The sequence below is a fragment of the Alligator sinensis genome, unplaced genomic scaffold (assembly GCF_000455745.1).
Source record: "Alligator sinensis unplaced genomic scaffold, ASM45574v1 scaffold1244_1, whole genome shotgun sequence".
Classification (NCBI taxonomy): domain Eukaryota; kingdom Metazoa; phylum Chordata; order Crocodylia; family Alligatoridae; genus Alligator; species Alligator sinensis.
In genome coordinates, this window is record NW_005842591.1 from 244,312 (window position 1) to 256,116 (window position 11,805).

An 11,805-nucleotide genomic window follows, 5' to 3' on the forward strand; every position below is an offset into this window, starting at 1 on the left:
GACCCGGGGGGCGGGCACCCCCGGGGGGGGGGGGGGGAGGCTGGGGGGGAGGCGGTGCCCTCGCACGTGCGCCGGCTGCAGCCGCCGTCCCGTCCCGTCCCGTCCCCTCCACGCCTGCAGGATCGTGCACCTGTGCCTGCGCAAGACCGACCAGAAGCTGGTGATCATCAAGCAGATCCCGGTGGAGCAAATGAGCAAGGACGAGCGGCTGGCGGCGCAGAACGAGTGCCAGGTGCTCAAGCTGCTGAGCCACCCCAACGTCATCGAGTACTACGAGAACTTCCTGGAGGACAAGGCCCTCATGATCGCCATGGAGTACGCGCCAGGTGCGGCCCCCGCTGGCACGTCTCCCCTCGCCCGCCAGCCGGGTTTCGCTGCTCTCCGCTCCGCTCCGCTGCCTCCCGCTCCTCATTTAGCGCTCTCGGTTTCGCTTCTGTTTCCGGCCGGCGTCGCGGGTGGGCGTCTCCGCGGCCCCAGCGAGCGCGACGCCTCCACATCGACGCCTCGTGGGTTTGCTCGACGGCGAGAGCAGGCTCGTCTCGTTCGGCGGCGGAGGAGTCGCGTGGTTTTGGCGGGCGACGCGCTGCCGTGAGCCTCCGCGGTGGTTTCTGCGTGGCGCCGGCCGGGCTCTGTGGCTGTCTTAGCAAACGGGGAGCGTGCGGTGCACGGTTGCACGTGGCTTTGCACGCGCTCGCGCTGTAGATCCAAGCAGTCAGTAGAGGTGTGCCCGCGAGGAGGCGCGCTGGCGTGTGTAGTCGGGGATCGCAGCCGGCTGCCTCTGACTCCGCTGCCCGAACGAGCGTGTCCGGGGGGCTGCAGGAGACAGGAGCAGGGCTCGAACTCGCAACTTGTATCCAGAGGCCGCAAGCCCCGTGCGTTTACGATGCTGCTACCGCGTCCCATTGCCCGTGGCCTGCCCTGCTGAGCCGCCGGCCCTTTGCGCTCCGCTGCAGGGGGCACGCTGGCGGAGTTCATCCACAAACGGGGCAGCTCGCTGTTGGACGAAGACACCATCCTGCACTTCTTCGTGCAGATCCTGCTGGCCCTGCACCACGTACACACCAAGCAGATCCTGCACCGCGACCTCAAGACACAGAACATCCTGCTGGACGAGCACCGCATGATCGTCAAGGTCGGGGACTTCGGCATCTCCAAAATCCTGAGCAGCAAAAGCAAAGCTTACACGGTGCGTGCACGCCCAGGCCGTTCCCGGGGTCTTTCCATCTACGCGGTCCCGTTCCTCAGTTTCCAGAGAGGAGCGCGGGCCTTAGATCCGCGCGTGTTAGTTGCTGCCATCGGGTTGCTAGCGTGCACGCCTAGCCAGGTGTCCGGCTCCCCGCCTCTCTGAGGTCCGGCTTTCCCGCATCGGTGAAGAGCGCTCTGTCCTCGTCGATCGCGGTTCTTCCGCCTCCGTCCTCACCTGGGCCTCCCAGCAACTTCCAGCCATGCGTGAACTGCAGCTGTCGTGCGGTTTCCTTCTCTTGTCCCCCTCTCCAAGGGAGCATTGCCTGGCAGGGAGGGTTCGGTGCGGGAGCCGTTGCTGTCCGGTGCCTGTGCTGCCTGGCACTGGCGGAGGAGGGAAGTCGAGGACGCATGCTGCCCTATGAGGGGGCTTTGGGAGGGGCCCTGTGGGAGTCGGGGCTGCGTTCTCAGGCAGGCCCTGGAGGAAGCTGAGCAGAGGGCTGGTGTGACGTCCTCCCTGTGCTGTGGGCTGGGGCTTCACGCTGGGTGCGCCGCACCTCGGCATCCCGGAGAGGTGACAGAGGCCTGGGAGTCGATGTTGGGGGGCAGGGGACAGCAGATGGTGTCACCTGGCGGGGGAGTGTCACAGGCACTCCTCCCGCCTGCCTGATCTGTTAGCTGCTGGAAGCGCCTGCAGTCCTGCTGGAGGCCCTGCTGACCCACTCTCTCTCTAATCTCTCTCTGCGTGAGGCTTTGGTACCGTTCCCTGTCTAATCTAACCTAATCTGACCAGACGGTTTATGCCAGGCTCATTGCTGCAGGATCACAGGGGTAGCGGGAGGCCATCTCTGCCTGGCACCAGGCAGGTCTTGTGGTGGCACAGTCCTGAGCAGCACTCGCTGCCAAGGCTGCTACGGCCTGTCCCAGCCCCTCCATGCTCCCACTGGAAGTGCATGGCTCTGCTCCATCGGCCCTGCGGTGCCATGATACAGGTCTCTCCCCTCCCAGGTTGTGGGGACTCCGTGCTACATCTCTCCAGAGCTGTGCGAAGGGAAGCCCTACAACCAGAAGAGCGATATCTGGGCCCTGGGCTGTGTGCTTTATGAACTCGCCAGTCTCAAGAGGGCCTTTGAAGCTGCAGTAAGGCCGAGGGCTGGGGCGAAGCTTGAAGCAGGGAAACCTGCTCTTCGTGGCATGGGGAACTTCATCTGATCAGACTGTGATCTGATTGTGGGAGGGGGAGGCTGTGCCCCAGGCTGGGGTGGGAAGCTGCTGTATGGCATGTGGCAGGGGGAGCACAGCAGCAGACAGGGCAGGGAGCAAAAGGCAGAGCAGGAGATGAGGCAGGGGAAGGGGGTTGGGGTGGCAGTCGTGGAGGGTGTGGGCCTGAGTGGAGGTATGTCTGCCAAAAGGCATGGCCCTGCTGCTCGGGGCCTGGTCTTGCTCCTGTCACCTCCAGGCCCCAGGGTTTGCCATCCACGTGTCCCTTTCCTGCCCTCCAGAACCTTCCCGCCTTGGTACTGAAGATCATGAGCGGGACGTTCGCGCCTGTCTCCGATCAGTACAGCCCGGACCTGCGGCAGCTCATCCTCAGCATGCTCCACCTGGACCCCTCCAGGCGGCCCCCCCTGAACGAGATCATGGCCCAGGCCCTCTGCATCCGCCCACTCCTGAACCTCTACACCGATGTGGGCAGTGTCAAAATGAAGAGGCAAGTGGTGCTGCTGGGATGGGAGTCAGTCAGGCAAGGGAGGCTGCTGCAGCTCACTGGGGGCAGGGTCACTCGCAGCTACTGTGCCGCTAGCCCTTGCATGCGGGCCAAGCGGGCCCTGAGCAGGCAGCTCTGCACTGGCAAGGGGCTTCCCTCCAGCCTCTGTGGGGAGGAGACTGAGAGCTGGGCGTTGACCCACTTCCCCTTCATCCTCCTGGCGTCCGGTGCATTGCTGCATATGGAGCCTGGGGCTGAGGGGGAGGGCAGGTGCAAGCAGTTGTTAACACTGTGCACACACTCCCCTGCTTTCAGAGCAGTTGCCCTAGGCACCATGGTACTGTCTGAGCCAGGCAGTCAGGCTCGAAGGGCCTAACACAGAACCAGCCCCGGGACACGCATTGCATCTCCTGCTGCACCCCTGCTGGCACACGCAGGGCCACGTCCCTGGTCCCCTTCACTTTGCAGCAGGGTGACTTGGGGCTTGGGTGGTTCCCTGTACTAGCAGGATGAAGCCGTGCCTTTGTTTGACAGGCCTGAGAAGCCCATGGCTCCAGTGCCATCAGTGACGCACAGCCGGGCAGGCGGACGAGTAACCAGCGCAAGGCCCAGGGGTGAGACCAGTGCAGTGTATTTAGCAGGACTTGGTTTGGAAGGACCTGCTGCGGGGAGCAGCAGGGCAGTGTAGCTCCAGTCCCACCGCACCCCAAGGGTCTCTGCCCCCTGTCCCCCAGAGCCTGCGTTCCCTACTGCTCCAGCTCACACAGCCCAAGGGTCAGTCAGAAGAGCCATGGGGATGCAACATGCTAGCGCAGAGCTGTCCTGCAGACGCTGGCCCACGAACAGCAAGGGCCGCCGATGCCGCACAGCCGCCCTGACCAAACCGTGCTCTTGTTCCCCTGTCCCCATCCTCTCCCCTGACACCACCCACTGGCAGAGCTGCCCTGCGCCCCTAGTGACCCTCTGGCAGAGGTGCCGAGACCCAGCCCTGTAGTGCAGCCCTTGGGCCCCCACTTTACAGGCTGAGGGAGGGAGGGCTGACGATCTCGTGTGCGACGTGCTAGGTGCTCGCAGCGGCTCTGCCAGAACCGGAATCCCCCTTCCCCTGTCATCCGTCTATGCCTGGGGCAGCGGGATCAGCACCCCACTCCGGCTGCCCATGCTGAGCACGGAGGTGGTGCAGGTGTCAGCAGGCAGGACCCAGAAGGCCGGTGTCACAAAGTCAGGGAGGCTGGTCATGTGGGAGGTGAGTGGGGCAGATCTGCGGGGGCCATGGGAATCTTACCCTCCACTCACTCCCCCATTGCCAGCCTGTTGCAAGGCTTGTGCCTCTGACCTCCCTGTGGCCTCCTTCTGCCAGGCTCCCCCCATGGGCGCAGCCGGAGGGCCCTCCCTGCCAGGGGCCGTGGAACAGCTCCAGCCACAGTTTGTGTCTCGCTTCCTGGAAGGCCAGTCAGGAGTGACCATCAAACATGTGTCCTGCGGTGACCTCTTCTCCGCCTGCCTCACAGGTATGCCCCGGAGCTGGCAGTAGCTGCCCCCAGTCTGTGACACGTCCCATCGTGCAACAAGGGACAGAGATCAGCTGCATGTGGAGACCCACCAGCCAGCTAAGGCCCCAAACATGACAGCTGCACGCTGGCTCCAGACTTCCCCCACCCTGAGCCCATGCCTGTCCTGGGCTGCGTGGAGCGAGGCTCCTTCTCACCTTGCACTCTGCATGGCTTGAGGCATCCAAGTGACCGGGGCAGAAAGGGTACATCATGGCAGTGCCCTCCCCACCTTGATCCCCAAGGCCCTGAGGCGGGGAGAGCTTCTCCCCAGGAGCAAGCTGGGACCAGCACTGCAGCAAGGGACCCATTTGGGGTGGGCTTTGGGAGCCCCCGCAGGTCTGAAACGAGGAGGTTTTTCTCCAAGCTGCCTGCCCCGTGACACCAGTCTGGAATGCACGATGTTTGCACAAGTCCTTCCGCTGGCCCCAGGGCACTGCGTGTTTGTAGTTCTGGGGGTGGGGATACGTGAGACATTCGCAGGGGCAAACTGGCTGCGTGTGTTTGTCCTGTCTCTGCTCAGAGCTTCCTGCTGCTCCTGCGCAGGGGTGGAGGGGGCTGCTAAATGAATAGGCCTGTGTGTTTAGCACCTTTGCAGACTGTGGGATTAGCAACTCTTGCGTACACAGCTGGAATAATGTTATCTCGGCGCCTTCCCATCCTCCACCCCATCTGTGTCAGTCATTGTCACAGCCCATCTGTGGCTGCCTGAGTCCTGAGCCCAGAAGTGGAGCCGGGCTTCGGGGCAGCTCTAGAGCAACTGGCCCGGGGCACCAACGTGTTGCTTGCAGCCTGGCTCAGCGGCCTTCCATGGGGCTGAGGTCCACGCTCGCCAGCCTGCGCTGCGTGCTTCCCAGCACATGGTGCTTGGTGCTGAGGGGCTCGGCTCTGCTCTGCTCCCCCAGACAGAGGGATCATCATGACGTTTGGCAGCGGCAGCAACGGCTGTTTGGGGCACGGGAACTTCACGGACGTGACGCAGGTGTGTGGGGTGGGGACCGGGGCAGAGGGGAAATGCTGGGTGCCTCGCGTGTGGCAGCTCGTGCTGGCCAAGCCCACGTGCAGCGCCCTGCAGCTGCTGCCTGCTCTAGAAGCGGGCCCTGGCCCTTCCCCCAGCCTGGCCCTGCTGCTGCTGGGGGCCTGCCTGCCTCTCTCCCCCCACTGCACAATGCCGCCTTTGAGCACGGGGCTGGTGAAGTCAGGAGCTGCCTTGTGGTTGCTCTTGGCTGGCGCCCAGCCTCTGCATGGCCTCCCCTGCACACCTGGCTGTCTCAGTCGCAGGCCTGCAGCTGCTGCGGTTCACGGAGAAACTTGTTTGTCAAAAGGGGCCAGTATGTGAGGAAGAGCCATGTGTCCCAACCAGCACCCCGCGCTGGGGCTGTCCCACCCCCCAGCCCAGCTACATGCTGCTCCCCTACCCTCTTCCTGGGGTGGTGACAGCCCCAGAGATCCAGCCAGGGGCTCCTTCACAGGATCCTCTGCAGGTTGTCCCCCTGACCCTCTCTAGGAGGGGGATGCCCATTTGCTTCTGGAGCAAGGGCTCGGTGGCTGGGGTTATGTGTAGGCAAATGGTGCTTCGGAGAGGGCGAGGAGGGGAGGTGTCAGGTCTGAGTCTGGGTCACAGCAGGGGAGGGGCAGAGGGGGGGTCTCCATCTGGCTTTCAGCCTCCAGGGAGGTCTAGCTAACAGCTGACAAGCTGGCCCCTGGCCGTGTTGGGGTGGGGGATGGGGATGGCTGTCTCCAGCGAGGCCTTAATCAGCCCTAGTTGTGTCTGCTCAGAGCGGGCACAGACAGTCCCTGGCACTCATCCCAGGGTCAGGCTTGCCCCATCATTTCACCCTCTCCTAGCTGTTGTGCCGCTGGGTGTCTGCCCACGGCTGTCCTCTCCCCCGTGCATCTGCACTGCCAGGCTACTTGGGGAGGCGGACGGTTCCAGGGGCAGGAGCTCTCCGCTGACTGCCTAACGTGGCTCTCTCCCCTCCCCCCAGCCCAAGATCGTGGAGGCACTACTGGGCTACGAGATTGTGCAGGTGGCTTGTGGCGCATCACATGTCCTGGCTGTCTCCAACGAGCGGGAAGTCTTCGCCTGGGGCCGGGGGGATAATGGTAAAAGGCTGGAACCACTGCTGCCGCATGTGGCCAGGGGTCTTCACTTGTCCTCCTGCACGCACGCTCCCCCTGGAGAAGAAGCTGCTGGTGTGTCTGGTGGGGATTAGAGCAGCTGAGACCTCCCTGCAGCCGGGCGCTGCCCCGCTGCACCCCCAACCAGGGCTCCTGCAGTCACCCAGGGTTTCTTGGGGCACCGCGGAGCTTCTTTGCCTGTGTTTTGCCAGGTCGGCTGGGGCTGGGGACGCTGGAGCCCCACAATTCCCCACAGCAGGTACCAGTCCCGCCAGAGCATGAGGCGCAGGGAGTCATTTGTGGCATCGATGCCTCCATGGTCCTGACCATCAGCGGCCGCATCCTTGCTTGCGGGAGCAACCGGTAAGTTGTGCAGGCCCCTCACTGTGCCCCAGGGTTGGACAGTGCAGCGGCCCAGGGCCTCTCTAACCCGGTGTCCTGCTGTGGCCACGTGCCTGGTGGGGAGCTCAGGAAAGGCCCCCTCCCACTGGAATGGCATCAGTTCAGCCTCCCTGGCAGAACTGCAGCAGCCCCAGCACCGTCACGGCCGTGGCCCCAGCAGTGTTGGCACTGTGGGGACAGCCAGTCCCAGATCACGCTCTTGTCCCGCAGATTCAACAAGCTGGGCCTGGACTGCATCACGGCCGAGGAGGAGCCTTCTCAGGAGAACCAGGTGGAAGAGGCCCCTGCGCTCGCTTGCATCCGCTCTGCTCCCTTGCTCCACGAGCCGATAGTGTGTGCTGACATTGGCACAGCCCACTCGGCCGCAGTCACAGGTAAGGGCAGCCGGGGGGTGGCTTGAGGAGCCCTGACATGGTGGGAGGCACAGCTGGGCAGGCAGGGCACAGGCTCTTTCCAATACCTTGTCTGGGACCCAGATAGGGTCCCCCAAGAAGAAGGACTGGGACCCAATGAGCCCTGGGCCTCTTGTACCTCTGTCCCAGCGGGTGGGTTAGGGCTGGCTGGGGCAGCAGTGAGGGCCCCGCGATGAGCCAGCAGGCAGGCAGCCAGCCCCTGACTCCTCCATTTCTGTTGGCAGCTTCCGGGCAGTGTTACACCTTCGGCAGCAACCAGCATGGGCAGCTTGGCACCGGCACCTGCCGCAGCAGTCGTGTGCCCTACCTGGTTGTGGGGCTCCAAGCCGTGAAGGTCACCATGGTCGCCTGTGGCGATGCCTTCACTGTGGCCATTGGAGCAGGTGAGTTGGAGCTCGGCACTGCAGCAGACCCAGGGAGCCTTTGCCTGTGGCTTGGATGCAGGCATGTTAAGCTTGGCTCCTTGGGGGCTGCTCGGGCAGCTGCAGTGCCCCAGTGGGAGATGGAGAGAGCTGGGGCTGCAGCACCGACCTGTCCTTTGCAGATGGAGAGGTCTGCACCTGGGGAAAGGGAGCCAGGGGCCGCCTGGGAAGGAAGGACGAGGAGACCAGGATGCCCCGGCCGGTGCAGCTGGAGGAGATGCACCCGTACGTGGTGACCTCGGTCGCCTGCTGCCACGGGAACACGCTGCTGGCCGTAAAACGTGAGTGCAGTTCCTGCCGGGAGCAGCGGGCCAGGCGTGGCGGGCAGAGCACTGCTCGGCTCAGCTCACCAAAGCTGCAAGCCTGCCCGTGGCCTGGCAGTGTGCAGGGGTGGGGGCCGCCCAGGCTCTGCTGCTCGTGCTGTGATCACAGGACCTTGTGGCATCGTGACTCGTGATTCGGCCTCCCATTTTTACCCCTCTGGGGCTTTCCTGGCACCTGCAGCTGCTGCTGCCGCCCACGTCCTGTGTAGCTGGGGAAGAGAGATGGGACGTCCCAGACGGGGCGTGGAATCCCCCCAAGAGCTGGGAATCCCTCTCCTTTTCCCCCGCCATCCACTCTGAAGCTGGAGGGACCCGCGCGGGGCTCCGGCTCACTACCACTGGTTCCACTGAGTGGGCCCCCGCTTCTCACTGCATGTTGTGACTGCTACACGCCCCGCCCCGCCCCGCCCCGCCCCGCCATAACAGCACCAGCGCCAGCCAGCCAGCCCCAGGACGCAGGCAGGACAGAGCCTGGGAGGTCTGAGGCTCTTGTTGCCTCAGCAAGCAGTGGGCTGGTCAGGGTGAGGCTCACGGGAAGCTGCCAGCCATGATTATGGAGCCAAAAACAGCCACAGCTGGAGGCAGAGGGAGGGCTAATTGAAGCTGCCGGGATGGGGATGGTCTGAGGCGCCCTTTTGGCTGCCGGTCCCCTCGCTGCGGGTTGGACAGTTCCCTACCGATGGTTTGTGGTTCCCCTGCCCTGCTAAAGGCAGCATCGCCGTGTGGGCAGGAGCTGCCACAGCGCACCCAGCCCTTCCGGGGCTGAAGCATGCGGGAGAGAGCCAGGTCAGCCTGGAGGGGCAGCCCAATGTGCCCTGCCACCATGACGGCGGCCAAGGCCTGGGCCTGTCCCTGCCCTCATTTGTGCCCTGGCAGGGGCTCTCCCAGGTCCCTCCTGCACTACAGGCACCTGCAGCCAAGCCCTTGCTCCTGTCTCTTCCCTGTACCATGGACTGCATGGATCCTAGAGACAGGGGGAGGTTGCATGTGGGCACACAACAGGGGCAGCTCTGCAGGGTCCAGGCCCTTCCCTCCTGCAACTGCCCCTGCATGGGGGGTGCAGCCCCCGGGGTCACAATCCCATCCTCCCCAGGAGACACGGCAGAAGCAGCAGCTGCTGTGATCCTGCAGCCCCGCTCAGCTCTGCCTACCTGCAGAGTGCTGCCGCGGGGCAGTGGGAGGCCTGATGAACGGCCGCGTGCCCCAGGACACTACCAGTCATACCCCCACCCCCGGGCGCTGTGGGGATGGTGCCGCCCTGATTCCCAGCTCTGTCCTTTGCATTTCAGCGGCACTAGAAGAGCCGGCCTCGCAGTGAGGAGCAGCTGCGGCCGCCCCAGATGGATGCAGGCGGCTTCTCCCTGCACTTCTGGCCCACAGGCCAGTGCTGCTCACCCCAGCAGCACCGGATCCTGCACTTGAGGGCTGTGCGGGAGGATGCTCCTGAGAGCACTAGGACGGGGACTGGGAGCTGGGGCCCCTGTGGTTCCTGCAGAGAACCCGGAGCCCTGGGGGCTGTCTCCATGGGTCCCCTGTCTCCTTGCGCCTGCCAGGACAGGCCTCCTCCCCTCCTTGCAGGGGCTGACGCTGACCGTGTGCCTGTTCAGAGAGCCAGGCTAGGGGCTATATGGTGCCAGCGCGCAGGTCTCTTCCGCTGCCAACGCCACCTCCACCTCCCCTCCATCCCCACGCGTGGGCTGGCAGCCAATGTCTGCGGCTCCACGGGAGCAGCTGCTGCCATGGCCCTGGGCTCACAGGGTGACTCAGCACCAAACGCCTGGTTTTTCTTACTCCCAAAGTCTATTTTTTCTTTGGAACATTCTCCCCAACAGCTGACCTAGCTCCCGGGGGTTGCACGCTAGCAAGGGACCTGGGTCTGACCTGCCACCCCCCCCTGCCAGAGCCTAAAGCTGGCTGCACCCTCTACCTGCTGCTCTCCGCTGAGGGGCACCTTGGCACCTGGAAGCAAGCATCTATCACCAATAACAGGCGCTTTCCTTGCTTATCATCATCCGCAGGAGGGTTGCTCCGGGCACAATGCCAGGGTCTTGAGGGTAGTTGTGTTTCCCTCTGGGCTGTCGTCACACGTGTTGCCAGGCACTGCCTATAAAGTAGGTGCTTTTCTAAGCTGCTTGCAACAGGAGTGGTTTGTGCTGGTGACCCTCGTGTTACTGGGGGCCTCGGGGCGTGGCACTGTCTCCCCTGGGCCCGGCTCCTCCAGCGCGGCTCAGTCTCCACATCCTCCCTCAGCTGCAGGGCAGGGGCAGGCTGCGACATGGACGCTCTTACCTGGCGGAGCATGGAAGGAGAGCGTGGCTTTTCCCCAGGACCAAGGGAAATGCTGCCCAGGGCAGAGCTGGCAGCGAAGGGCATGGATGTGGTTGTGGTCCCCAGTGTGGGCAGGTTCCTGATGAGCTGCATCTTCCTGGGGCCAAGCAGAGCTCCTCTCCCTCTGCTCCAGCAGCACTCGGGGAGCCAGTAAAGCCTCCTTACGCAGATGCCCCTTCCTCCCGAGCCCTCTCCTCCCACCCCTGCCGGGAGCTGCCCCCACGGCCCAGTTTCAGGGCGCTTGGCGGCTGGGCCTGCCACGGCGTGCACTTTGTATTTACCACCCCCTGGCCTGTGCACCCGGCGCTCAGCACAGGTGCCGGAAGGATTGGTGCCAGGCTGGGGAAGCGTGGAAGAGCCAGGGGGGGCCCAGGCCCTGAAAGGCAGCCGCTTGCACACCGGCAAGCCAGGGCCTGTCCCCGAGGCGCGAGGAGCCGTCTCCTGCCAGCCCTTTCGCATGCCTGCCGGCTGCTTTGTTCCCTGCGGAAGCTCCACTCCGCCACGGCGGGGACGCCCTGCCTGGCTCTGCCCCGGGGTGCCAGGTGAGCGAGGTGTCCCACCGCCCCCCTGACCCGGACGGGCATGAGAAAACGAGGCTGGGCCTGTCGTTGCCCTCCTGTCCTTCCCAGCTGGCAGCTCCGTGCCCAGCAGGAGAGGGCTGAAGCCCCGTCTCCTGGCACCAGGGCTTGGAGGCAGCCGGCTGGTCCGGGCTTGGCGGAGGGGAGCGTCCGAGGCCCCCTTGTTCCCTTGGCTCTGAGGTCCCACAGCCCGTGCTGCTGGCAGGACGATCCTCGCGGAAGCTGCCCCACGTCCCAAGCAGCCACGGGGCACCCTTCCTTCCCCCCGGCCGGCAGGGAAACTCGGCTGGGAGCCCAGTCCTCCCCCGCAGGGAGCCGGGAGTACTCCCGCTTCCTCTCCAGATAAGGGCCCGGGCGCGAGCTGTTTATGGCCGTGGAGCCGCTGCCCGAAACTGGGGCCTCACCTGGCCGCAGCCCCGGAGGTGCTGGGCAGGAGGGGGAGCGCCAAGGCCCCGGGACAAAGGGAAGAGCTCGGCTCGTTGCCCCTCCGGCCGAGGGGGGCTCAGATGAGCTGGCCCCCTGCCCCTCGCGCCGGCCCTCGGCCCTGGGAAGGGGGGCCCATCCATGAGCCTTTACTTCCATGCAAGCAGCACCAGCCGCCTGCTCCGTGGCCCGTGGGGGGCGTGGCGGCGGGGCGAGGGCCGGGCCGCCCGGCGGAGCACGGCCTGCTGCCGGGGGCTGCAGGGCGGGGCAGGACGAGGAAGGCACTGAGCAGGAGGCGCCGGCTCCAGGCCGGGGAGCAGCTGGGGGGGACCCTGCCCCGCTGCCCCTTCCCTCA

General features: G+C 64.9%; 1 protein-coding gene across 3 annotated transcripts; it reads left to right on the plus strand.

Annotated features, from left to right (window-relative positions):
- The first annotated feature begins 8 nt into the window (after positions 1-8).
- On the plus strand, positions 9-10,248 carry NEK8 (NIMA related kinase 8). Of its 3 annotated transcripts, none has more exons than XM_025214618.1 (14): positions 9-326; positions 954-1,186; positions 2,191-2,322; positions 2,685-2,893; positions 3,425-3,504; positions 3,955-4,136; positions 4,251-4,401; positions 5,346-5,422; positions 6,429-6,546; positions 6,774-6,924; positions 7,174-7,337; positions 7,601-7,759; positions 7,921-8,079; positions 9,954-10,248. In XM_025214618.1, the coding sequence occupies exons 1-14, from the start codon at positions 191-193 to the stop codon at positions 10,229-10,231; spliced, it is 2,229 nt and encodes a 742-aa protein (XP_025070403.1). In that variant the 5' UTR covers positions 9-190; the 3' UTR covers positions 10,232-10,248. The 3 variants fall into 3 exon arrangements, with proteins under 3 accessions (XP_025070403.1, XP_014379787.1, XP_025070402.1); XM_014524301.2 differs by having other exon boundaries at positions 9,411-10,096; XM_025214617.1 differs by having other exon boundaries at positions 188-326; positions 1,034-1,186.
- Positions 10,249-11,805: the final 1,557 nt, after the last annotated feature.

What these genes read in the sequence shown, in the direction of transcription:
- NEK8 (XM_025214618.1), top strand. Translation starts at nt 191, where the DNA reads ATGAGCAAGGACGAGCGGCTGGCGGCGCAGAACGAGTGCCAGGTGCTC. An exon ending in AACCAGCGCAAGGCCCAGGG is followed by an intron (nt 3,505 to 3,954) that starts GTGAGACCAGTG and finishes GCGACGTGCTAG; the next exon opens with GTGCTCGCAGCGGCTCTGCC. An exon ending in CTGGGGCCGGGGGGATAATG is followed by an intron (nt 6,547 to 6,773) that starts GTAAAAGGCTGG and finishes GTGTTTTGCCAG; the next exon opens with GTCGGCTGGGGCTGGGGACG.